At 36.3% G+C, this 26,765-nt stretch overlaps 1 protein-coding gene across 1 annotated transcript; it reads right to left on the bottom strand.

Moving 5' to 3' along the window:
• Positions 1-1,948: 1,948 nt before the first annotated feature.
• On the bottom strand, positions 1,949-22,664 carry LOC128924126 (esterase B1). Its single transcript, XM_054235938.1, has 5 exons — positions 21,937-22,664; positions 8,690-9,002; positions 8,463-8,613; positions 3,226-3,959; positions 1,949-3,021 (listed from the first exon to the last, which is right to left on the bottom strand). The coding sequence occupies exons 1-5, from the start codon at positions 21,981-21,983 to the stop codon at positions 2,326-2,328; spliced, it is 1,941 nt and encodes a 646-aa protein (XP_054091913.1). The 5' UTR covers positions 21,984-22,664; the 3' UTR covers positions 1,949-2,325.
• Between the last annotated feature and the right edge of the window lie 4,101 nt (positions 22,665-26,765).

The raw sequence follows: 26,765 nt of genomic DNA, 5'->3' as shown, positions 1-26,765 counted from the left end.
TGATGCAATATCAAATGCAGCTGTCATAGCAACACCAAACATAAGCAATAAGCTGATTATCCGCAGAAAAATCACTAATAATGAAATAGAAAAGCTTGTAAATGAAAAAAGGCGAGCTAGACGTGAATGGCCCTTCTTCAGTTAAAGTGCTCTCCTAGCTCTTTAACGCTATTTTCAGTTTCGTGTACTACCCAATTTCATGGAAAAAGTCGCAGATCATCCAGGTAGGTAAAGACTTGACACAGCCGTCTTCATACAGACCAATCAGTCTTCTACCCTGTCTTTCTAAAATATTTGAAAAAGTGTTACTATCAAAGATGTCTCCTTTCCTCCATGAAAATAATGTAATACCAACGCACCAATTCGGTTTTCGTGCAAAACATGGCACTGTAGAACAAGTAAATAGAATTACTAACGAAATCAGAAGGGCGTTCGAGTATAGAGAGTACTGTTTTGCTATATTTCTAGATGTGGCTCAGGCGTTCGATAAAGTGTGGCATGACGGGCTTTTATATAAGATTAAAAAAAGCTTACCACTTGAAATGCATAAAACTTTAGAGTCTTATTTAAAAAATAGAAAATTTACTGTCAAAGTAGGAGAGTTCATATCTGAAGAACGACCAATAAGAGCTGGTGTACCACAGGGCAGTGTCTTAGGGCCAACTCTATACATAATACATACAGCAGACCTTCCAACAGCTAGTAATGTTTTGACATCAACTTTTGGGGATGACACAGCTTTAGTGAGACGAAACAAATGCCCAATTATAGCATCAAGAGTATTAGAAGATCATTTGATTTTTGTCGAAGAATGGCTAGCAAACTGGCGTATAAAAGTAAATGAACAAAAGTGCAAGCTTGTTACATATTCCCTAAGACCAAAAATGTGCCCGGCAGTAAAAATGAACAATATTCTAGTACCTCAAGCGAATGAAGTTACCTATCTTGGTATTCACCTAGATAGAAGGATTACGTGGAGAAAACATATATCTAGTAAAATAACGTGCATGAAGATAAGAGCTGCAAATTTAAATTGGCTTTTAAATAAAAACTCTAAACTTAGCTTAGACAACAAAGTGCTTTTATACAATGCGGTCATAGAGCCGATTTGGATGTATGGCATTCAACTGTGGGGTACGACCTGTGCAACCAATATCGATATAATTCAGAGGTTTCAATCGAAAATGCTTGGAACAATCACGTGCTCACCATGGTACATGCGTAATGAAAATATCCATAAAGATCTTGGTATTCTCATGGTAAAGAAAGAAGTAGAGAACAGCAGACACAAATATTTATCCAAACTCCGAAATCATCCAAACCCATTGGCTAACGCTTTAGTACATTCTTGCAATCAATCACGTCTAAAAAGAAGAGATATGCCAGCACACTGATGAGCCACGTTTCACCAAAACAACTCAATCACTTGGTTGAGCTTGTCTAGTTTTAATTAGAATTAAGATTTTATAACTTATTGTTAGGCTCCAATGAGCAGATTCAACAAATAAACAAATATTGAAAAAAAAAATTAACAGTAGCGATTCCCATTGCCGGTCTTGATCATCGTGGAGGAAGTATGACCCTAAACCACACCACATCGTATTTTTTCGGGATGGGATGGTGACTCAAGGAGTACGTGTGGTGGTGTCTGCATGACGCTAACGCATATTCCATTCTGCCTGAAAAGAGCCTCATAGCTGAAGATGATTTTTCGATGGAAATCCGGATCATTTTCAAGTTGTTGCTCATGCCAATTCATAAATATACAACGATTCTGGTCGTCAATCGGCTTCAGTTCTTGAGTCAATTTGATCTGGTAAGCTAAGATCTTTTTTGCAAAATTTGACACTATACTACAATTATCATAATTTTGATTAGTATTCTAATTTTAACGGCTAATGGATCACCTTGTGGTTGGTATAAGTTAAAATAAAACGCATCCATGTTATTTATATGCAAAATAAAAGTACATATATTATATTTAAATAGTGTTTATATACAAATATATTATATTATATTAAACTGTTATACAAATAAATAGAGCTTAAATTGCTTTGCACTAAAGAAAAAAAATTGATATGATTTTTCTGTTTTTAGAAAATATTTCCACTCAATATCACATACGAAAAATGGTGTGTGAAATACCTTTCAAGGCTTTCAATGAAACAACAAAATTTCTTCATGCAACGCCAATCCACCACATTACGTGCGACCCACTCATCACAACCAACCAATCACTCAACTGCCATGTAGCAACGCCAAGCAAGCCAATAAACCACACAACAGACAGGAAAGAGTAATTACGCACACGAAATATGCACGAACTCAATAGAGTAGACTTTTATCTATGTACATTTCATCCCACAAACGCAACTTTTCTGCTTCGGGCAGATCTATCACCTCCAATTCATCGGAGATATTCAAACATTTGAATACATCCGAGTCGCGTGAAACGGGCAGCCATGTCTCTTCATTTCTCGTCAAAGCCGCATTCACCTCCAACGCCAATTCAATGCCTTCCCTGACGCTATCATCATAGCTACTCTGCCCACTATGCTGTTGGCTATGATGTTCATGCTCTTCACCATTTGCGTTGGGTTGCACATTTTGAAGTATAGTGTTGTTGCCATTTTGGTTATTGGACGGACGGTGTTGCACCGGTTGTTCCGCTGGCCGATGGTGATGGTGGTAATGGTAGCTGTGGTCATGTCCTTCATTCATGGGTATATTTGGATTACCGCATTCGGCAAAACGCACTAGCATTGTGGTCAACCGGCGAATGGTGCGAAATTCGGCACTACGTTGCTTCAGCTTCTTGGCACCCGCATTGTAGAATAAGTAGGAGAGATCGTCAGCATGACAGGTGCCGCGCACGTTGCGACCACAGGTGATGATGCGCATAAAATTGAAGTGTTTTGAATCGAAATCGAAACGATAGAGGTAAGTGGGCGAATTGGCGTGATGAAGTCGTGAAAGTAATGTACGATGGATGCCATGCCAAAAATATTTGTAGGAAAAGAGCTGCAATGAAAGCAAACATCATTAAAGAACAAATGAATAAGAGAGAAGGATATAGCAAAACCTATGAGAATTATAGACATTAAAAAGAATACTTTCACAAATCCATTATTACACTATATATTTCACGATAAATACATTTAAAATCTATATAAATTAAGGTCTATAATGTGAATTATACCCTTATACCATAATGTATATACTCACATCGGCATATTGTAGCACTGTTTCCCAACTAGGTACATTGTCACCGAAATGTAGTCGCAAGAGCTTATCACCGTACTCTCTACGTTGGTCCACACTCACATTCGCATCATCCGGCACTAAATATGTAGCATCTTTTGCTAATTTATCCATTAACTCAGGATATTTACGCGCTTCGGTGAATATTAGTAGTCCTTCTGAACTATTCCCACCAATTAGTAATGGTATCTCATTGCCCCAAGCGCTACGCATCATTTCTAAAGGCGGGCGTGGTATAACACAATGTTTACTCTCATATGGCTCTACGGTCGGTCCAAAACTGAACATCATCCTTTGGTGGCGTTCATCACTGGTGAGCAAATCTTCACATACCTTCAGCATAGTGCTAGCTTTGCAGTGTTGTAAGTATTCGAACACATTTCGATCAACATTTTCCCCACGATAGCCAGTAGCTTTCGCCAATCGGTAAGCCCAATTGTGTTGTGGTATATTGGCCCAAGGTGCCAGTGCAGTACCCGACATTAAGACACATTTGTGAAATAGATCGCGTGTTTGTTCTGTGAGCATCATGTAGTGTGTTGAGGCAGCCCCAGCGCTTTCGCCAAACACAGTGATATTATCGGGATCACCTCCAAAGAATTGACAATTGCGCTTAACCCAACGCAGTGCCATTACTTGATCCTTGAGACCAGCGTTACCGGGTACATCCAACTCGGGATCATCCAGTGTAAGGAAACCTAAATGGAATGGAGAGTAAAGTGGTAACATGATTATTTATGGTTTTGATTGAAATTAATAATTAAAACAAGTAAGGAAGGGCTAAGTTCGGGTGTAACCGAACATTTTATACTCTCGCAATTTATTGATGTAATTTTATAACGACAACACAATTCGACCCATATATTCGGCATAAAGTTCAATAGAATAACGAAAATCATCATAAATAGTATATGGGGACTGAGGTAATTCCTAAACCGATTTCACTCGTTTTCACCACCATGATACAATGTATCGAAGACTATACGATCACTTAATTTAATATTACTTATAATTAGGTATATAGGATCTGGGGGAAGTTATGACCCGATTTTTACCATTTCAGGTACAGAGAGAAACTGTTATAAGAAAAAAATTCAGAGGGAATGAATTACATTAAAATATCTGAGGAATTTACCTATATTTTCGGTGAAAAATTAACCTTAGGCACTGAGTTCTTCATGTTTGATATCAGGGGCCTTGAAAAGTCATGGTCCGATTTTGACAATTTTTCCACAAGTGATGTCACAGCTCAAATACGGTATTTGTGTAAAGTTTTATTCCGCTAGCTTCATTGGTTCCTTATGAATACATTATAAAGTGAACGAATCAGATGGAATTCAAAATTGGGTTATATGGGAAGTAGACGTAGTTGTGAACCGATTTCGCCCATATTCCACCCGTGTCATCAGGGTGTCAAGAAAGTGTTAGATACCGAATTTCATTGAAATCGGTCGAATAGTTCTTGAGATATGGTTTTTGACCCATAAGTGGGCGACGCCACGCCCATTTTCCATTTTGTAAAAAAATCTCAGTGCAGCTTTCTTCTGCCATTTCTTATGTAAAATTTGGTGTGTCTGACGTTTTTCGTTAGGGAGTTAACCCACTTTTCGTAATTTTCAACCTAACCTTTGTATGGGAGGTGGGCGTGGTTATTATCCGATTTCTTTCATTTTTGGACTGTATAAGGAAATGGCTAAAAGAAACGACTGCAGAAAGCTTGGCTTATATAGCTTTATTGGTTTGCGAGTTATATACAAAAAAACTTATTTGAGGGCGGGGTCACTCCCACTTTTCCAAAAAAATTACATCCAAATGTGCCCCTCCCTAATGGGATCCTATGTTCCAAATTTCATTTTCATAACTTTATTTATGGCTTAGTTATGACACTGTATATGTTTTCGGTTTCCTACATTTTGTGGGCGTGGCAGTGGACCGATTTTGCCCATTTTCGAAAGCAACCTCCTCAGGGTGCCAAGGAACATGTGTTCCAAGTTTCATTAAGATATCTTAATTTTTACTCAAGTTATCGCTTGCACGGACAGACGGACAGACGGACGGACAGACATCCGGATTTCAAATCTACTCGTCATCCTGATCATTTATGTATATATAACCCCATATCTAACTCTTATATTTCTTGGTGACACAAACAACCGTTATGTGAACAAAACTATGATACTCTGTGCAACAGGTTGCGAGAGTATAACAATAAGGAAGGGCTAAGTTCGGTTGTGACCGAACATTTTATACTCTTGTAATTTATTTATTTAATTTTATCAATATAACAAACAATTTGACCCACATATTCGGCATATATGTATGTACTGTATGCTATAAAGTCCATTGAAAGTTGCAAACCCTAATATTAGGTTAGAAGCACCGAGGTCTTCATGTTCGATATATGCGGCCTTGAAAACCTATGGTCCGATTGCGGCGATTTTTAGAAACGGACTGCAAATGTAGTATTTATGCAAAGTTCTGTTCCGATATCTTCACTAGTGCTTACTTTATATATTGTAAAGTAAACGATTCAGATCGACTGCAAAGTTCTGGTATATAGGAAGTAGGCGTGGTTGTGAACCGATTTGGCCTATTTTCATTGGGATGCAGGGAAAATATTACAAACCAATTTTCATAGATATTGGTCGAGAAGTTGTGAAACCGTTCTGCACCTTTTTATACTCTCGCAACCTGTTGCACAGAGTATTAGAGTTTTGTTCACATAACGGTTGTTTGTGTCACCAAGAAATATAAGAGTTAGATATGGGGTTATATATACATAAATGATCAGGATGACGAGTAGATTTGAAATCCGGATGTCTGTCCGTCCGTCTGTCCATCCGTCCGTCTGTCCGTCTGTCCGTGCAAGCGATAACTTGAGTAAAAATTAAGATATCTTAATGAAACTTGGAACACATGTTCCTTGGCACCCTGAGGAGGTTGCTTTCGAAAATGGGCAAAATCGGTCCACTGCCACGCCCACAAAATGGCGGAAACCGAAAACCTATACAGTGTCATAACTAAGCCATAAATAAAGTTATGAAAATGAAATTTGGAACATAGGATCCCGTTAGGGAGGGGCACATTTGGATGTAATTTTTTTGGAAAAGTGGGCGTGACCCCACCCCCAAATAGGTTTTTTGTATACAACTCGCAAACCAATAAAGCTATATAAGCCAAACTTTCTGCAGTCGTTTCTTTTAGCCATTTCCTTATACAGTCCAAAAATGAAAGAAATCGGATAATAACCACGCCCACCTCCCATACAAAGGTTAGGTTGAAAATTACTAAAAGTGTGTTAACTCACTAACGAAAAACGTCAGAAATACCAAATTTTACATAAGAAATGGCAGAAGGAACCTGCACTGAGATTTTTTTACAAAATGGAAAATGGGCGTGGCGTCGCCCACTTATGGGTCAAAAACCATATCTCAAGAACTATTCGATCGATTTCAATGAAATTCGGTATATAACACTTTCTTCGGTTATATAACACCCGAAATCGGTTCACAACTACGTCTACTTCCCATATAACCCAATTGTGAATTCTTTTGATTCGTTTACTTTATAATACATATATACATTAGGAACAAATGAAGATATTGGAATAACACATTACACAAATACTGTGTTTGAGCTGTGACATCACTTGTGGAAAAATTGTCAACATCGAACCATGACTTTTCAAGGCCCCTGATATCGAACATGAAGAACTCAGTGCCTAAGGGTAATTTTTTACCGAAAATATAGGTAAATCCCTCAGATATTTTAATGTAATTCATTCCATCTGAATTTTTTTCTTATAACAGTTTATCTTTGTACCTGAAATGGTAAAATCGAGTCATAACTTCCCCCAGATCCCATATACCTAATTATAAGTCATATTAAATTAAATGAGCGTATAGTCTTTGATACATTGTATCTTGGTGGTGAAAACGAGTGAAATCGGTTTAGGAATAACCTCAGTCCCCATATACTATTTATGATGATTTTCGTTATTCTATTGAACTTTATACCGAAGATATGGGTCGAATTGTGTTATCTTTATAAAATTTCATCAATAAATTGCGAGAGTATAAAATGTTCGGTTGCACCCGAACTTAGCCCTTCCTTATTTGTTTATAATGAAATTTAAGGTTTCTGGTGTTTTCCTTTACTGAATTAAAGCATTTTTAGTAGTTTTCAACATTATCTTTGTATAAGAGGTGGGCGTGGTTATAATCCGATTTCCTCCATTTTTTGGACTTTATAAGGTAGTACCTAAGATAAAAGATTCTTCAAAGTTTGGTTCATATAGCTTAAGTAGTTTACGAGATATGTACAAAAAAATGGGGGGCGGGGTCACGCTCACTTCTCCAAAAAAATTACATCCAAATATGCCCCTTCATAGTGCGATCCTTTGTATCAAATTTTATTTGCATAGCTTTATTTATGGCTTAGTTATGGCACTTTATGCGTTTTCGGTTTTCGCTATTTTCCGGGCGTGACAGTGGTCCTATTTTGCCCATCTTCGAAAGCAACCTTCCTATCGTGCCAAGAAATAAGTGTGCCAAGTTTCATCAAGATATCGGACGGGCGGACGGACGGACGGACAGACAGACATCCGGATTTGAACTCCACTCTTCACCTTGATCACTTTGGTATATATAACCCAATATCTAACTCGTTTAGTTTTGGGTGTTACAAACAACCGTTATGTGAACAAAACTATAATACTCTCTTAGCAACTTTGTTGCTAGAGTATAAAAATCAGCATACGAGTTAGTTTATGAGAGTACACATATTTTCACATCAATGAAAATCAAACCTAGAGTACCAATCTATCTAAAGGGATCTACTGTCAGAGCGAAATTGCTGTCTAAATATGGATCTTACCTACCACGCTGTAAATTTTCTCGAAAACAATATTGTATTGAGACAGTATGGTGTCCAATTATAACCATAACACCTATAGTGAAGTTCAGTCGGAGAGCGATGTTTTGTAGCTAAAGTCAAACATTGAAAACTTTGTGTGTAAAAGCAATACCACCCGGCTTGATACTAGTCTTTTAAGCGTTGCTGATTAATGAGTTTTTGTGACATGGGTGAAATTAAGTTAGAGTTAGTTAAGTTAGCAGACTTTATTTATGTATGGCACTTTTTAATGAGGATCGAATATTCTTATTCCGGACCTAAGGCTGTTATTTTGACGACGCACTTACCCAACGGACCCAAACGGTAGGTGATGGTAATGACGACAACATTCTCCATCATAAAGTAATCAGGACTGTACATATCACGGGATGCTTCGCCCATTTGAAAACCGCCACCATAGATCCAAACCAAAACAGGCATCAGCTTTTGAGGATGCAGCTTTAATTTGTTAAGAAACAGAAATGTATTAAGGTACAGTTCCACAAATAATACGGGTATAATCTGTAAAGCTTACCGTTTTTGTGAACACATTCAAATAGAGACAATCCTCACGACCCTGCACTTGTTTCAGTATAATATTGTATTGACAAGGTTTGAGGTGTTCACGCGTACAGCGCCGCACCTCCGACCATGGTTCGGGTTCTTCGGGTGCTCGAAAGCGCAAACGTCCAATAGGTGGCTTGGCAAAAGGAATACCCTCAAAGCTGTAGTAGGAACCGCCATAAACAGAATGCCATTTCACACCCTTCACTTTGCCATAAATTGTGTCGGTCACAATCTTTTCATTCGTGCGCATGCGCTTCTGATTTGTTTTAAATTTCACATAGCTGAAAGTGTAAAGCAGAAGTAGTGAGGTTATAAAGGCTGATGATGCGAATGAGCAAATAATAAACAAATATTTTCGACACTTAAAATCATATTAAATAAATATAAATATAAACCGCCTTAAATAAATAAAAAAATCTGTGTCAAAGTCCTTTCATTAATTATATACATGAACCCGGAGCGAACTTATGCCGCCAACTGATAAGAAACCAGATGCCGGCAAACTTATCGCTGGAATTGCTGCATGCATGAGATATTTTGAATCGTTGAATATAAAGTATATTTAAATACTATAATTAGGGGATCTTGTTCCGCTTTAGCTTCTTTTGGAAAAAAAAATATAGGTTTACTAACATAGTTATTTTTGCTACAGTTAATTCAGTATTATAATATTATTTACGTCAGTCAACAAATTTATAGATAATTTAATATACATATATAAATCTAATATTATCTGTAACTACATGTATGATGTATATATACAAGCTCAGTAAGCCTTCTCAATTGATAATCCAAATCAACGGATCCGGTTTGAGTAGACTCTCTAGTAAATACTTTATAGCACAGTTACGAATTCTTTTTAAGAATGTCGCATATGTGGGTTTGTAAATTTGCGCGCAATAGAATTAGATTTTCAAGTACGTTAGGTACGTGTATATTGTGCCCATGTTAATAGAATAATTGCACTTGAGAGATGCTGCTATCGCAAATGCTTCGAATACATGTAAAGTGCAAATTGAGCTTGTTTATAACAATACGTCTTCCGAATTGTATGTCTGAGCTGAGGCGACTTCAATTTTCTTATTGCAGTTGAATAAAAATGTTTATTTCATTGAGTGGCATCCCATAAGGTCAGAGAGCTAACGACTAGCTTTCAAGATGTTGAATTCGATCTACAATGTACAACTAATAATTGACTGGCATTACATAATCACTGAATCACTCCATAAATCCGAAATAAATGAATTTAAAAACAAGTAAGGAAAGGCTAAGTTCGGGTGCAATTAAATATTTTATACTCTCGCAATTTATTGCTATCGTTTTATTAAGATAACACACAATTCGACCCATATATTCAACAGAAAGTCCAATAGAATAAAGAAAATCGTTATATAAAGTATATGAGGGCCGAGGTAATTCTTGAACCAATTTCACTCATTTTCACCATCAAGGTACAGGGATATCTAAGACTATATGCTCACTTAATTTAAGATAAGATATCTCACATATTAACAGGTATATGCGGTATAAAGCCCACCGGAAATTTGATAATCCGAATATAAAGTATATGGGAGCTAGCGAAAGTTATGACCCGATTATAATTATTTTTGGTACAGAGACACACTATTAGAAGAAAAAGATTTCCTCTCAATTATATTAAAATATCTGAAAGATTTACCGATATTTTCGGTGGAAATTTCCGATTTCAACTATTTTCATGGTGTATGATGGGGTACGTAAGGAAACGACTCTAGAATGTTTGGTTTACATAGATTTATTGGTTTTCGAGATATATACAAATAATATATTTAGGGACGGGGCCATGTCCACTTTCCCAAAAAAAATTACATCCAAATATGTCCCTTCCTAGTGCGATCGTTTGTACCAAATTTTACTTTTATAAACTTCTTTATGGCTTAGTTATGACACACTGTGTGTTTTAATTACTGAAACATACGGTTTTCTTCGAAAAATATGGAAGAAGGTTGCATAATTATATATGACCGTAAATACATTGGCTCTTAGCTTATTTCGTGTAAGCTACAATTTTGATAATACTGATATGAAATTAATATTTTTTGCTCTGAACTAAATGAACGAATGATGCAATTATATTGATAATTTAGTTTTAAATACAAAACATGTAAAAAAATTTACAAAAATATTCAAATTCAATATTTTATTAAACAAAAACCAAAAACACTCATAATTCATGGGTCACAGCTTATTTCGTGTGTTGATTTTCGTTCATGTGATACATGGAAATAACGGATTCAGAAAACTAACGGTAAATCAAAGTGTGAACTATGAATACTTAAGAAGCAGTTCATGTTCTAAAAACAATGCAGATCAGTTGCAATTACGCGGTATATCAACATGGGTCCACGCACTTCAATTGAAAAACGCGAATTAGTTATTAAACATTTTCAAAGTGGAAAAACGCAGAAACAAATTGCTGAAATGGTTGATTTAAGTTCATTTACAGTTCAATATATAATTCAGCGCTTTGTACGTGAAAATCGCGTGCATAACAAGGGTCGAAAGGCTCCTAATAAAATTTTAAAGGAAACGGATGAGAGGTGGATTTGAAAAAAGATTAAAAAAGAACCAATGTTAAGTGCTCCAGCGGTGACCAAAGATGTTGAAATGTTTCTCGGCAAAAAATGTCATCCAGAAACTGTGCGCAGAATATTAAGGGATTCAAATTTTCATGGGCGAACAGCACGGAATAAGCCTTTTATAAATAAGAAAAATAAAAAATCCCGTTTACAGTTCGCAAAAGACCATTTAAACAAGGACAATGCTTTTTGGAATACGGTTATTTTCCCCGATGAGAGCAAGTTTAATCTTTTTGCGTCAGATGGTAAAGCATACTTATGGCGGAAACCAAATACTGAGCTCCAAACAAAAAATTTACGCGCAACAGTAAAACATGGTGGCGGTCATGTAATGGTTTGGGGGTGTATGTCATCTGCAGGCGTTGGTCGATTGGAGTTTATAGACTCCACTATGAATAAAGAAGTGTACCTAGACTTACTGAAGCAAAATTTGCTTCAAAGTGCAGAAGACCTGGGTATACGTGACACTTTTCGCTTCTACCAGGACAACGACCCTAAACATAAATCTGGTCTTGTACAAACTTGGCTCATTTGGAATTGTCCACACCTCGTCCAAACACCTGCACAGTCACCAGATTTAAACGTTATTGAAAATGTATGGCACATTCTGGAAATTAATATTAGAAAACACCACATTTCTAGCGTCCAAACTCTAAAAGCGGCTTTGAAGGAAGAGTGGGGTAAAATATCGCCAGATTATACCAAAAAATTGGTGGAATCAATGCAAAACCGCATGAAAGCTGTAATCGAGCAAAAAGGCTTTTCCACAAAATATTGAAATTTTATTTTGGTTTACTTTTTATAACTTTTTAGTAAGAATTTTTATACCACACGAAATAAGCTGTGATCCATGAATTATGAGTGTTTTTGGTTTTTGTTTAATAAAATACTGAATTTGAATACTTTTGTAAATTTGTTTACATGTTTTGTATTTAAAACTAAATTATCAATATAATTGCATCATTCGTTCATTTAGTTCAGAGCAAAAAATATTAATTTCATATCAGTATTACACATGATGGGATCATGTGTAGAAGTTCACGCAAGTGAGGAAAGTTTTTGATTGTCACTCACTTGGGAGTGGCCAGAAACGATTCTTCTCCACATGGTTCAAGCAGCTCACGACTTCCGGTTTTAGACCAAGTATCCTCTGGGTAGCCAACAGACATCCGTTTGAAGGCGAGCTAAAGTGAGAAGGCGAAGCCCGCTTATGCGGTTGTGCGTAGGGTTTGGGACCCACCACATAAAAACACCCCCCAATGAAAAATCTACGAAAGCCTCGGATGAGACACCCCCCTTTTGATGACGACCCCTGCAAACGTTTTAAGGATAATGATATAAGGGCATGCACCTGGAATGTCCGGACCCTTAATTGGGAAGGTGCCTCTGCCCAGCTGGTTGATGTCCCCATACGACTTAAGGCTGACATCACCGCCATCCAAGAAGTGCGATGGACGGGACAAGGACGGAAGAAGGTGGGTCCTTGTGACATCTACTACAGCGGCCATATAAAGGAGCGCAAATTTGGTGTTGGATTTGTGGTGGGAGAGAGACTCCGTCGCAGAGTCCTGGCATTCACCCCGGTGGATGAACGTCTAGCCACAATCCGCATCAAAGCGAGGTTCTTCAACATATCGCTGATTTGCGCCCACGCCCCAACGGAAGAGAAGGACGATGTGACCAAAGATGCTTTCTATGAGCGCCTAGAACGCACCTATGAGCGCTGCCCCCGCCACGATGTAAAAGTCGTGCTTGGTGATTTTAACGGCAGGGTGGGTAAAGAAGGTGTCTTTGGCACAACAGTCGGAAAATTCAGCCTCCATGACGAAACATCGCCAAACGGCCTGAGGCTGATCGACTTCGCTGGGGCCCGAAATATGGTCGTCTGTAGTACCAGATTTCAGCATAAGAAAATACATCAAGCTACTTGGCTGTCTCCTGATCGAAACACGCGGAACCAAATCGATCACGTTGTGATAGACGGAAGACATGTCTCCTGTGTTTTAGACGTGCGTACGCTCCGAGGACCAAATATAGACTCGGACCATTATCTGGTCGCAGCGAAGATACGCACCCGCCTCTGTGCAGCAAAGAATGCCCGTCAACAAACACAAGGAAGGTTCGACGTCGAAAAGCTGCAATCGCAACAGACAGCCACGAAATACTCTACTCGACTTGCACTCCTGCTCTCTGAGAGCACTCATCAGCATCTCGGTATAAGGGAACTGTGGAACGGCATCTCAAACTCACTGCGTACCGCTGCAGCCGAAACAATTGGTTTTCGGCAACGACAAAAAACAAGCTGGTACGATGAGGAGTGCCGTCTCGCAGCGGAGAGAAAACAGACTGCCTACCTCGCAACATTGCAAACGACCACAACACGTGCGGGATGGGATAGATACCGAGAGCTGAAGAGGGAAGCGAGACGCATTTGCAGACAAAAAAAGAAAGAGGCCGAAATGCGTGAGTACGAAGAGCTTGAGAAGCTGGCAGACAGAGGGAATGCTCGAAAATTTTATGAAAAAATGAAGCGACTTAACGAAGGTTTCAAGACCGGAGCATCCTCATGTAGAGACCAAGGTGGTAATCTGGTAACCGATGTCCAGGGCATACTGGGATTATGGAGGGAACACTTCTCCGACCTGCTGAATGGCAGTGAGAGTACAACACCAGGAGATGGCGAACCCGATCCCCCAATCGATGACGATGGAACAGATGTTCCATTACCCGACCATGAAGAAATTCGAATAGCAATTACCCGCTTGAAGAACAACAAAGCAGCGGGGGCCGATAGATTACCGGCAGAACTATTCAAATACGGCGGCGAAGAACTGATAAGGTGCATGCATCAGCTTCTTTGCAGAATATGGTCGGAAGAAAGCATGCCTGACGATTGGAATCTCAGTGTGCTCTGCCCAATCCATAAAAAGGGAGATCCCACAATCTGCGCCAATTACCGTGGGATCAGCCTCCTAAATATCGCATACAAGGTTCTATCGAGCGTATTGTGTGAAAGACTAAAGCCCACCGTCAACAAACTGATTGGACCTTATCAGTGTGGCTTTAGACCTGGAAAATCGACAACTGACCAGATATTCACCATGCGCCAAATCTTGGAAAAGACCCGAGAAAAGAGGATCGACACACACCACCTTTTTGTCGATTTTAAAGCTGCTTTCGACAGCACGAAAAGGAGTTGCCTTTACGCCGCGATGTCTGAATTTGGTATCCCCGCAAAACTAATACGGCTGTGTAAATTGACGTTGAGCAACACCAAAAGCTCCGTCATGATTGGGAAGGACCTCTCCGAGCCGTTCGATACCAAACGAGGTTTCAGACAAGGTGACTCACTATCGTGCGACTTCTTTAACCTGATGCTGGAAAAAATTATAAGAGCTGCAGAGCTAAACCGAGAAGGTACAATCTTCTACAAGAGTGTACAGCTCCTGGCGTACGCCGATGATATTGATATCATCGGAAGCAACAACCGCGCCGTTTGTTCTGCTTTTTCCCGCATGGATAAGGAGGCGAAGCGAATGGGTCTGGAGGTGAATGAGGACAAGACGAAATATCTCCTGTCATCAAACAAACAGTCGGCGCATTCGCGTCTTGGCTCCCACGTCACTGTTGACAGTCATAACTTCGAGGTCGTAGATAATTTCGTATACCTGGGAACCAGCATCAACAACACGAACAATGTCAGCCTCGAAATCCAGCGCAGAATAACTCTTGCCAACAGGTGCTACTTTGGACTGAGTAGGCAATTGAACAGTAAAGTCCTCTCTCGACGAACCAAAATCAAGCTCTACAAGTCGCTTATCATTCCCGCCCTGCTTTACGGTGCAGAAGCTTGGACGATGTCAACATCAGATGAGACGACACTAGGAGTTTTCGAGAGGAAAATTTTGCGCAAGATTTATGGTCCTCAGAACATTGGCAACGGCGAATACCGCAGACGATGGAACGATGAGCTGTACGAGTTATACGACGACATTGACATAGTTCAGCGAATAAAAAGACAGCGGCTACGCTGGCTAGGTCATGTTGTCCGAATGGACGAAAACACTCCAGCCCTGAAAGTGTTCGATGCAGTACCCGCCGGAGGAAGCCGAGGAAGGGGAAGGCCTCCACTCCGTTGGAGGGACCAGGTGGAGAGCGACCTGGTTACACTTGGGATCTCCAACTGGCGCCGAACTGCGAAGGAGAGAGACAGGTGGCGCACTATCGTCGATTCGGCTATAACCGGCTAAACGGTTGCAACGCCAATCACACACACACATTATCAAAAATGTTGCTTACACGAAATAAGCTGTATATCAAAAATGGATATAGATTTCAAGACGGCGCAGCATGCTATGAAATTTTACTGGAAGCCTGGGTTACTCAATGGTTTGCTCACCGATGTGAACCACATCCAAGTTTTGGGAACACAGAAATTCAAGATGCCAACATATTCGTAAGAAAGAAAACTCAATTCATTGTGGTTACAGTTAGTCTAAAATTAATATTTCTTATTAATTCTACGACACATATGTATTCTACGTACGCAACATAATATATTTGTGATTCATTAAAGAATATTAGTAATTTTAAAATTATAAAATTAGTGTTCTTTCAATTAAAATGGAATATTCATGTATTGTTCATACAAAATAACAGTTGTATGCCACAATTTATATTCGCTCATAAACTTAACGATAAAAAAGTTAAATTTGAACTCAACACACTAATCTACACTTGTCAACGCATAATTTGATGAGGTCATGTAAATTGTAGACAGTTGGTGAAAGAAAACGATCATCGTATTACTTGACGATCACTTATCAATCCTTAGCAAATGTTTTGAGTCGAAAGTGCAATAAATTAATTGACTTTTTACAAGTTATTCTGTTGCCTAATTTATTGCTATCACGTACAACATTATTGCTTTATTGCTTGCAAATAGATAGTAACTTGGAATTACCACACAAAATTTATTATATATCTTGTTTTTCACATCTTGGCGTGAATGCGGATTAAATCATGCGGTTGGCGAATTCGTTTAGAAAAAATACGGATTACTTAAAAATGCTGAGTCATCATTAGATTGGTATTTATTTGAATTTCTAATTTATTGCCTTTGTAAATTCACTATATATATGTATTTATATGTGCGCCGGCCCTATCGAAATTTGTTTTAATTTTTAGTAATCCCATGGATTGAACAACAAATTTATCAACATAAAATTCGTTGATAAGAAGCAGTAGAACTGATTTTAGTGTGCTGACCAAAGTCTGAAATATTTTACAGATTTATTTGCGTAGTTTAAGAAAAAATGCTGTGATAAGCAGAACATTTTATGAGAAGTTGCTTCCCTCTCAGGAAATTTTCATCGAATTTAATTCCTATGAAGTCTGGCCTTATAATCCTTTATCATGATTCATGACGAGAAACATCAACCATTCGGTGGTGGCTTAACATTTGAATAATATTCTCTGAATTTCAATGCTTCGATGTTTATTATATATAAAATTTAATAAAATCAGTTTAATTTAGAAAATTAAATTAGAAAACTATGACATCAGTTCTAAATGCTTTGAGCTAACCGCTGCTAAGATACTCATTTTTTTTTTCTTAAAAGTAAAAATATTTTGACTAGTTCACCTTGCATAGCAACTCACTGTAATTTTATAGTATACCCTATGTTAGGGGTGTTCTTCAACCTGAAGATTTTCTATGGTATTAACTACTTTCAACGGTCTTAGACCCAAATCGTGTTCACTGAAAATCCAATCTACTGTATGTGGATTGTTGCGGAAGAGCTCTGAACTCATCGGTGCACATGTGCATATAGACTGTGTCTTCATTTTTAATGCCGACCGAATGTCGTCTAGAAAATATCGATATTATTATCATAGTGCTAGTTATACCCACTATATTTATATCTCATAGCACCAGTTCCAAGAACTCAAAATGCACTTTTTATTAGTAATTAATTAAAACTATATCTTGTACAGCATGTGTGTTTATTATAGACAGCTGTCAATGTTACCTAGAAGGAGAACAGGAACGTGTAATAGAAAGTCGCTTACCGCCACAAGTAAATATATTTAGTCTCCGAATTGATGTATTCATCCCCATATGTCGGCATAAACTACATAGTTCACATACATATGTACAAGCAAGCTTGTATATTTGTAGAAGCTTCAGTTGACCGCAACAGTGCAATTAATGTATTGTAAAATGATTGTCTGATGCAAATTTGTTGTCTGCTTGTCAACGCTTCTCGAATTGGATTTAAATGAATAAATAGATGCATGTGTATGTACTTATAGAATGTTAATAGACTGGTTATACGGATATACATAAATACAAGTGCATATACATCTATGTATTTATGTTGATACTAATTCAATAAAATTTAAATTGAATTTGTTTTTATAGAAGGGAATTTGCAATTTTGAAGTCAAGGCTTTTAATTCACATCTCTTTCGGGTTCAATTGTCTAAGGTAAGGAGATTCTTTAACCTGTTCTAAACAGTTTTGTTGCGCAAGCGTATTTAAATTTCTCACATAAAAATTTATTCTTTTGTAATTTTCTTAATTTCTTATACTAATTCTTTTTTAATGTTAGAATTTTTTAAGATTTCTTTTTGACTTGTTCCTTTATTATGGTTCTCTTGAACTAGAAAAAATTAAGGTAATTTAAATATTTGTGTATTTGTAGAAGAACGATCTTCAAAGTGCAGTAAATATTGTGCAAACACTCGTCGCTGCAGTCTGTTGCGAAATAACAGTATTGATATAGACATTTGTATATGTGTTATTAATTTAGTATGTTATTAGCAACGTTTCTTAGTAGGCAATTAGTTTGTTTTTAGCAAATTATATTTGATGAGCGCTATTTTATATTGAAGGTTTATACAATTCCGATTTATTCAGAAGTAAAGGTGGCTAGGGTTATATGACGAGCTTGATTAAATATTATTATTAATGATTAATTAAGAATTTTAATACGATGTTCATAAGCAGTGCGAGTAGTTATTAGGGTTGTCTACATTTTAGGGAGGTAATTTTTAACCATAGGAAGTATTGAGTTTTTTGCATGTAACTGCAATTTTTTTTAAATTTATTTATATTTCTTTCATAGGTATAACTGGAGGAGAGTGTAAAACAAATTCTGATAACATTCAGCTATGTCGAACCTCTTCAACATAATTGTAACCTTAAATTGTTCTCAGTGATAAACATTTGAAGTTAGATAATTTTTCAACGCTATGGAGTGTTGTACCCTCTTAAGCACGTAAATTAGCAGTTAAATCATGATATGACAATCTTAATTCAATCACAGAAATGGTTGTAAGGCCTTTGGTCATGTAAAGTAGGGCTTATCAGACAATCACATTAGTGAAATACTATTGTCTCACCATTCACTCACATAATTATGATTGATTAGGTGTATATTGGTATAACTTAGCTTCCAAAATGTTGCACGCACACACACGAGAATGTAGTATTAGTCGCTTCGAGGTCAAAGTTCAAATTGCACGTAACCGCAGGACACATTAGTAATGTGCGTTTGCCTATGTAAGCACTTTAAACAATTGGTATTCTAGCACATACACCCACCCAAACAGTTATATAAAATGGTGTACGTTTGTTTATATGTCTACATACATATTAACAAATTACAAAGTGGTCAGTTATCCCATTTGCACAGCCGTCTGCCACTGCGCCAACACCTGTTAAATAATAAATGTTCTGAAATGTACGTGTGAGGCGCTGGAAGCCACTGAACTAAATACATATGAGTGGAGGCACGCGTGCATACGCATATTGGACTACTTAAATATGGTATATATGTATAATATGTATGTTAATGCAGTAATAATTTAATAAAAACTAAAAAAAAAAAAAACAAATTATATTGTATGGTATTTTCTTTGAAGGCATTGGGATTAATAATAATTGAGATGTACAAGTGGCGTGTGGCGGCTAGGCGTGAAATGATGTGGAAATTGTAAGCTACATTTTTTTTTGTATTTTGTGTGTAGATGCCAATTGAAAAGATTTTGAAATATTAAAATAATATTTTTCTTTGTTAGATTTTTTATAAAATGAATTTTACAAAAGTTCTTTTAAGATGTGATAATATCGAGAAAATTATTGAAAATTTACTGATAATTTCATTCGATGACTTAATTTGACACATCTTTAAGAATATTTATTTATAACTCCATGACTGTATCTTAAAAAAGTCATGCTGTTGGTCTAGAAATAATAATAACAAGTAAGGAAAGGCTAAGTTCGGGTGCAACCGAACATTTCATACTCTCGCAATTTATTGATATATTTTTATTAAGATAACACACAATTTGACCCAATTTGAAAATCCTATAATTAGTTGCACTATTAGAAGAAAAATATTTCCTGTAAATTAAATTAAGATAACTGAAAGTTTTACCGAAATTTTAGTTAAAAATTTCCATGGAGCACTGAATTCTTCACATTCGATATTCGGGGCTTTGAAAAGTTATAGTCCGATTTCGAAAATTTTTTCACAAGTGATGCCACAGATCATATACAAAATGTGTGTAAAGTTTTATTTCGCTGTCTTCATTGGTTCATTATGTATATATTATAAAGTGAAGGAATAAGATGGAGTTCAAAATTGAGTTACATGGGAAGTTGTCGTGGTTGTGAACCCCTTCCTAGTGCAATCCTTTGTTCTAAATTTTACTTTTATAACTTTATTTATGGCTTAGTTATGACACTTTATGTGTTTTCGGTTTTCGCAATTTTGTGAGCGTGGCAGTGGTCCGATTTTGCCCACTCATGGTCTCAAGGAACATGTGTTCCAAGTTTCATCAAGATATCTCAATTTTTACTCAAGTTATCCGTTTCACGGACGGACGGACAGACAGACATTCGGATTTTGACACGTCTCGTCACCCTGATCATTTTGATATACATATATAACCCTATATCTAACTCGTTTAGTTTTATGATTTATAAACAACCGTTATGTGAACAAAACTATAATACTCTCTTAGCAACTTTTGTTGCGAGAGTATAAAAATGATTATTGAATACATAAGTTCTAAGAAAGGCTCCTCGGAATTCTCCGATCTCCATATACGGTTTATTTTTTTAAATACCACTTGTTAATCCAAGAACTGGTCATATTTGTACCTATCAAATATGAATCCATGAAAAAAATTTGATCTGGTTTCACAAAAATCTGCTTTTATTATACACTAGCAGTTCGCACCGGCTTCGCTCGGGTTTTCCGTACTTTCCCGTTTCTTGCGTGGGTTCATTTTAAAAAATTAAAATGATGAAAATTCGAACATGAAATTATATTTTATTTACAAATACCTAAAACTTGATTACGACGCTAATTTGGTGTCCGTTGTCTTTCTCTCTGATTATGAAGGCGTTGGGAACGCTCAGAGCTCGACGTCCTAGTGTTAGTATATTTCTAATATTTTGTTCTCTAAGCCGCTGCATACGCTTCGTACTCGACTCTCAAGCGCGTACTTGGGAGGTTTTGAAAATTTGTTTAGCAAGCAGCTGCGAGCGCTCGTTAATCGACTCACTGGCACGCGATTGCGATGCGAAGAGAATGACTTGCAAGACGATTTTCAGTTTCAGATTAAGATTCTCCATCACTTAGTCTTTTCGATACTCTCACCTGGGAACTATTTCCACAAAGTTGAGATTCTAACAATAAATATAGCCTATGTTACTAGGGTTAAGGTAGCTTTCCAATAGTGAAAGAATTTTTGAATCGGCACAGTAGTTTTCGAGTTTATTCAATACAAACATACATACAAATATTTCATCTTTATAATGGTAGTATAGATAACGGCATAAAGTATTATATATTGATACTCATTTTCAGCTATTTTATTTAATTAGGCCCCATGGTTTGCTTAAAGTTAACATAAACGAACAAGATCGATCCTTAAGTTAATTCTGGAAAAATGCTCGTATTTTCACCTCAATATTTATAGTCTTAATTTTAAATTTTGAAGAGAGAAAATTGTTTTTCCCGCCCTACTTGAATCTAGCTTACTTATGAAAATTTACAATTTCAGTTTATTTTACGCTGACTATCAGCACTCACATTCTAAATTGAAATATAAAAGAAAATATATAAAAAATATCTTAAAACACACTAAATTGGCGTTAATAAAGAAATGCACAGTCAGCAAGTTTAGCATTAATTTCAATTGTATGCAAAGTAGTATTGTGTATAGTGCGTAGTGTAAACACATTTATGTATATATGGGCGCTGACATGCTTTATTATATTATTTTGTGCATGATTATTGTCCATCAGCGAATTGTTTAGAGAGTTTTGTTGTTGGTTGTGGTCGCTGAAGGATTTATCACCGTTATGCGGACCTCAGGTGATTAATTGGAACTAGTGGGTATACATTATCGATATATTTATTGATATTGTTATTTATGTATATATATATTTTAATGGAAAGCTGGGAAATAATTAGCAATAATACTACTTCTATAACCTATGTCGTGTGGCGTGTGTGCTGTTTTCATGTGCTAATTATAATTATAAAGAAAATATTTTTATAATTTTAAACAAACTTACCTCAGTGCAATGCGCATTTGATCACCAAACGGTATATCGAAGGACATATTGGTGCTGTTTTATGTTTTTGTTTTTGTTGTTGCTGGTAAACAAAATTTAACGTGCATAAATCGTGTATATGGAACTATGACTATACTTCCAATAAATTATTTTTCTTTTAAATTTTTTTATTGATTTTAAATGCCTTTTTTATACTATGTAGAAAATTTCGTATTATTTGGAGAATTTCAAATTATTATTTTTTTCATTTATTTTTCTATTGCTGGTGCAATCTATTTCAAGCTCACTTGAGTTTAAGTTAATTTTCTACACTTCAATGAATTCCAATTTAACGCGCTTTAACGACGTTGATTATAGAATTGTGTGCGCGTGTGTATGTACGTGTGAATAAATTCCGTTAAAAATCGACCGCAGGATAACAGTGTGTACGCTGGTTTGCTCACTATGTACATATGCGCATATGTGTTGCTACGTTTTAGCGCGCAATTTCGCCGCACTTGTTGATGTCGTTCACTTTGCTCTTACTTATTATCACACCCGACGCGTTCACGGTAAATGTATGTCCTGCAGGCTTATTTGTTATTGACTTTTTCACTGTGTATTTATTAAATTTTATTAAACTTCTTTTTCAATTTAAATTATTTTTACGTTGATATGACTCGTGTCTCGACAGCCGTGTTGTCTGCCCGTTTCGCACAAGGGTTGTTCGCCAACTGAGAATTGCAAAGCGCGAGAAAGGCGGAATGGCCAACGCGTCTACTATGCACACATACATATACGCGCAGACACAGACTAAGTGAATGTGTACAAAAAATTTGTTATGTGTATGTATGTGTCTGTGAATAACTGGCTGTTAAGCCACAACCAAACAGTATGTATGCATAAAGATATGAATGGAGGTTAGTTGGGAACTAGATGTGAAGTATATCGCTATATCGCCCGTAAGGTTCAAAAAGATTATAGACATTTTATAGTAATGTAAATAACTAAATTGTATAAAATTATCTGAAATAAAAAAATGTTAAATGTGTTTTCAGTGTTTCAATGTTTGAATATCCACATAACAGATGGCGCGGTCTGTAAAACTCAAAATCACACACTGGGTTGAATCTTATGTCCCAAATATTTTATATCAAAGTATCATCTATTATCAATTACATAACAATGCACTAGTTCGACTTTATAAACTAGTCCAATTTTAGTCATAAAAAGACTAGTACCAATCTAGTTCTACACCATATACTCAGCACACATGCAAACTCCAAAATATTCTCGTTATTATGCTAATATAACAACATTTTTATTCTGTTACAACAGCCGCACTAAATATATACTCTTATATATATACATATATATGTAGTGTGTGAGAAATGGGAGTGTAAACACTATCGCTTCCGTGGCGGAGCAATGCTGATATGCCAACTATTAGTCGGATTGTGTGAATGTTTAATGAGCGTGATTGATACACTGTCGCTCATTCGCCTTATCTCGTTGGCATTGCCACTGTTGTTCATAGCGACTCTGACATATTTAATTATATACGTACATGCATATTAATATGTACTTGATTTGTTAATATGCATGCTACTGTTTGCTAAAACGGCCGCCGGCTATCATTAGCCGGTTGGCTGTCTTGTGACCCTATTGGCCCCTCATCAGAGCAGGAGGCGATCAATATACGTGGCAATAAACTTCAAACAAATTATATTCTAATTCTCAGCACAGGTGGTTATTTTCGTGTGGGTGGAGTGTGTACATATTTACTTGTGTGCATATATCAGTTTGTTTATAAATATTTAAATATATGCATATATTTTCATACCCTTTAAAATAATTTTTATATATAATATTATAAGTATGATTGGCTAGAAATATATGTATGTTTTTCAGTGTATAAACATTTGTAAATGCCAATAAAATGGGCATTAATTTTATATTTTACTTGCATTAATAAATTTTGGCCGAGTTTTCATAAAGATGGTATATACCTTTGTACTATTCGGCATATACATATATATAGTGGAACTTCTCTAACTCTAATCGCCATAATCCACAAAAAAGCTTCGAGTTAGAGAGACTCCGAGTTATAGAATTTTTCCTTAAAAAAGAAAAAAATTTAAAAGATTTAAGATATAGATTTATAACAGTTTTATTTACTTACTTCGAATACTATTTTATGTAAATACATTCAAACATGTATTCTGTAATTTCGTGGGTTGCACTTTGCTGTTGTTTGGCTCTTGACGTCTATATCCCATTCATTTATTATACGATTTATGAAATCCATAAGTGTAACATCATATTTTGTGTTTGCCTCCATACGAATATAGAGGGATTCTTTTAAAATTCCGCCTCGTAAGTAAAATTTTATATTTTGTATTATGCCCTAGTCGAAAAGTTCGATTTATGGAAGGAAACTTGTATGAAATGTGACTTCTATTGCCAGCTCAAGAGTTCGAGTTATTGGAGTTGTAGAAATTCGAGTTAGGGAAGGAAATTTGTATGAAATTTGATTTCTAAATGCTATCGTCAATTCAAAATTTGTATCTATAATATATTTGGACTCCACTGACTCACAGAAAATTATGAAACTTTTTTTATGTGAAAAAATACACTATGGATAGGAATGAATTACATTTTCGCAAAAATTCAAGCACATGCTTATCATTATGCCAAATTGCGATATTTCTGTCATCTGTTCTTTAAAAGAATTTGAACCTAAAACACTTGGTGTAGCAGTCACGCACTTAAAACACTTGATTATGTAGGCAGCTACTACGTGACACAGCCAATATTAATTCTTTAGAATATTAACACACAAAAATTACCATATTTGATTAGCACTATGCTTCTTATTGCGAAGTCACCCCACTTGACCTCAGCTCACATCAAAGAATGTTCTTGCTCATTTCGTATAGTATGGAACTATTGAGCTCATAGTTGAGTGCTGTATATACATACATTTGTACATATATATAAAAAATGGAAAAAATATTGTTTACAAATTTGTAAAAACATAATTTGTATAATATGATTAAATTAAGAGATATACCATACGACTATAAAAATATTTAATTTATTTTTTATTATAATTTTATGGAAAACATTTTCGTGTAAAAATTTAAAACCCTAGCCGCCATTATCGTATGCATTGCTTTACTTAAAGAAATATCTTAAAAAGTAGATTTTCCATGTGTCTGGGATAAAGAAATATTTTAGAGATAATTTTTTGAAAGCGCTTTCAAGACAAAATATTTATCCATAAAAATGCTCACTGCAATTATCTATATATTTAATTTTAAAAATTTTTACCACAAAAATAAATAAATAATTATTTAACACACGCATACTTATATTAATACGACTTATTTACACATATTCAGTCTTAAATAAATATCAATAAACTGCAATTATTCTATCACGCATATCGATGCAACAAAGTTAATATTTCCTATCATTCCGTGTCGCTTTTATTACTAGCATTAGACGCCACTACGTATACTTAACATTAATTGTAATGTATGTGTACATTTCATGCAAGCTCGCTGCAGTAGTTAGTCAATACGAAAGGTCCACTTTAGTTAAAAAAATGTAGTTTTATTCTAACAAAAATGACTTATTCACTATACGAACTCTATGCTAATTGTAATTATCTGCGCTTAATTGAATAATGTGGGGTTTCAATAAAATAAATATTTGTGTAAGGCTATCAGCAGTGTTTTGAGTGTAGATCTAAAAATTATTAAATATGTGTTAATAATAAATAATAAAAATTTTGTGGAATCTATCAGTAAAAGTAATAGGAAAAGTCTATAAAAGTTAACTTAACTTCTCTCATAAAGGGTGATTTTTTAAGAGCTTGATAACTTAAAAAAAAAAAAAACGCATAAAATTTGCAAAATCTCATCGGTTCTTTATTTGAAACGTTAGATTGGTTCATGACATTTACTTTTTGAAGATAATTTCATTTAAATGTTGACCGCGGCTGCGTCTTAGGTGGTCCATTCGGAAAGTCCAATTTTGGGCAACTTTTTCGAGCATTTCGGCCGGAATAGCCCGAATTTCTTCGGAAATGTTGTCTTCCAAAGCTGGAATAGTTGCTGGCTTATTTCTGTAGACTTTAGACTTGACGTAGCCCCACAAAAAATAGTCTAAAGGCGTTAAATCGCATGATCTTGGTGGCCAACTTACGGGTCCATTTCTTGAGATGAATTGTTCTCCGAAGTTTTCCCTCAAAATGGCCATAGAATCGCGAGCTGTGTGGCATGTAGCGCCATCTTGTTGAAACCACATGTCAACCAAGTTCAGTTCTTCCATTTTTGGCAACAAAAAGTTTGTTAGCATCGAACGATAGCGATCGCCATTCACCGTAACGTTGCGTCCAACAGCATCTTTGAAAAAATACGGTCCAATGATTCCACCAGCGTACAAACCACACCAAACAGTGCATTTTTCGGGATGCATGGGCAGTTCTTGAACGGCTTCTGGTTGCTCTTCACCCCAAATGCGGCAATTTTGCTTATTTACGTAGCCATTCAACCAGAAATGAGCCTCATCGCTGAACAAAATTTGTCGATAAAAAAGCGGATTTTCTGCCAACTTTTCTAGGGCCCATTCACTGAAAATTCGACGTTGTGGCAGATCGTTCGGCTTCAGTTCTTGCACGAGCTGTATTTTATACGGTTTTACACCAAGATCTTTGCGTAAAATCTTCCATGTGGTCGAATAACACAAACCCAATTGCTGCGAACGGCGACGAATCGACATTTCACGGTCTTCAGCCACACTCTCAGAAACAGACGCAATATTCTCTTCTGTACGCACTGTAC

This window comes from Zeugodacus cucurbitae, chromosome 2 (assembly GCF_028554725.1).
Source record: "Zeugodacus cucurbitae isolate PBARC_wt_2022May chromosome 2, idZeuCucr1.2, whole genome shotgun sequence".
In the NCBI taxonomy this organism is placed as follows: domain Eukaryota; kingdom Metazoa; phylum Arthropoda; class Insecta; order Diptera; family Tephritidae; genus Zeugodacus; species Zeugodacus cucurbitae.
This window is presented reverse-complemented; position numbering and strand designations above follow the sequence as displayed.

Bases quoted from the DNA above. Each gene is read 5' to 3' on its own strand.
- LOC128924126 (XM_054235938.1), bottom strand. From the start codon at position 21,983: ATGTCCTTCGATATACCGTTTGGTGATCAAATGCGCATTGCACTGAG. The intron at 8,614-8,689 runs GTAAGCTTTACA...AACAAATTAAAG, and splicing joins TGAATGTGTTCACAAAAACG to CTGCATCCTCAAAAGCTGAT. The intron at 3,022-3,225 runs GTGAGTATATAC...CTTTCATTGCAG, and splicing joins CAGTGCTACAATATGCCGAT to CTCTTTTCCTACAAATATTT.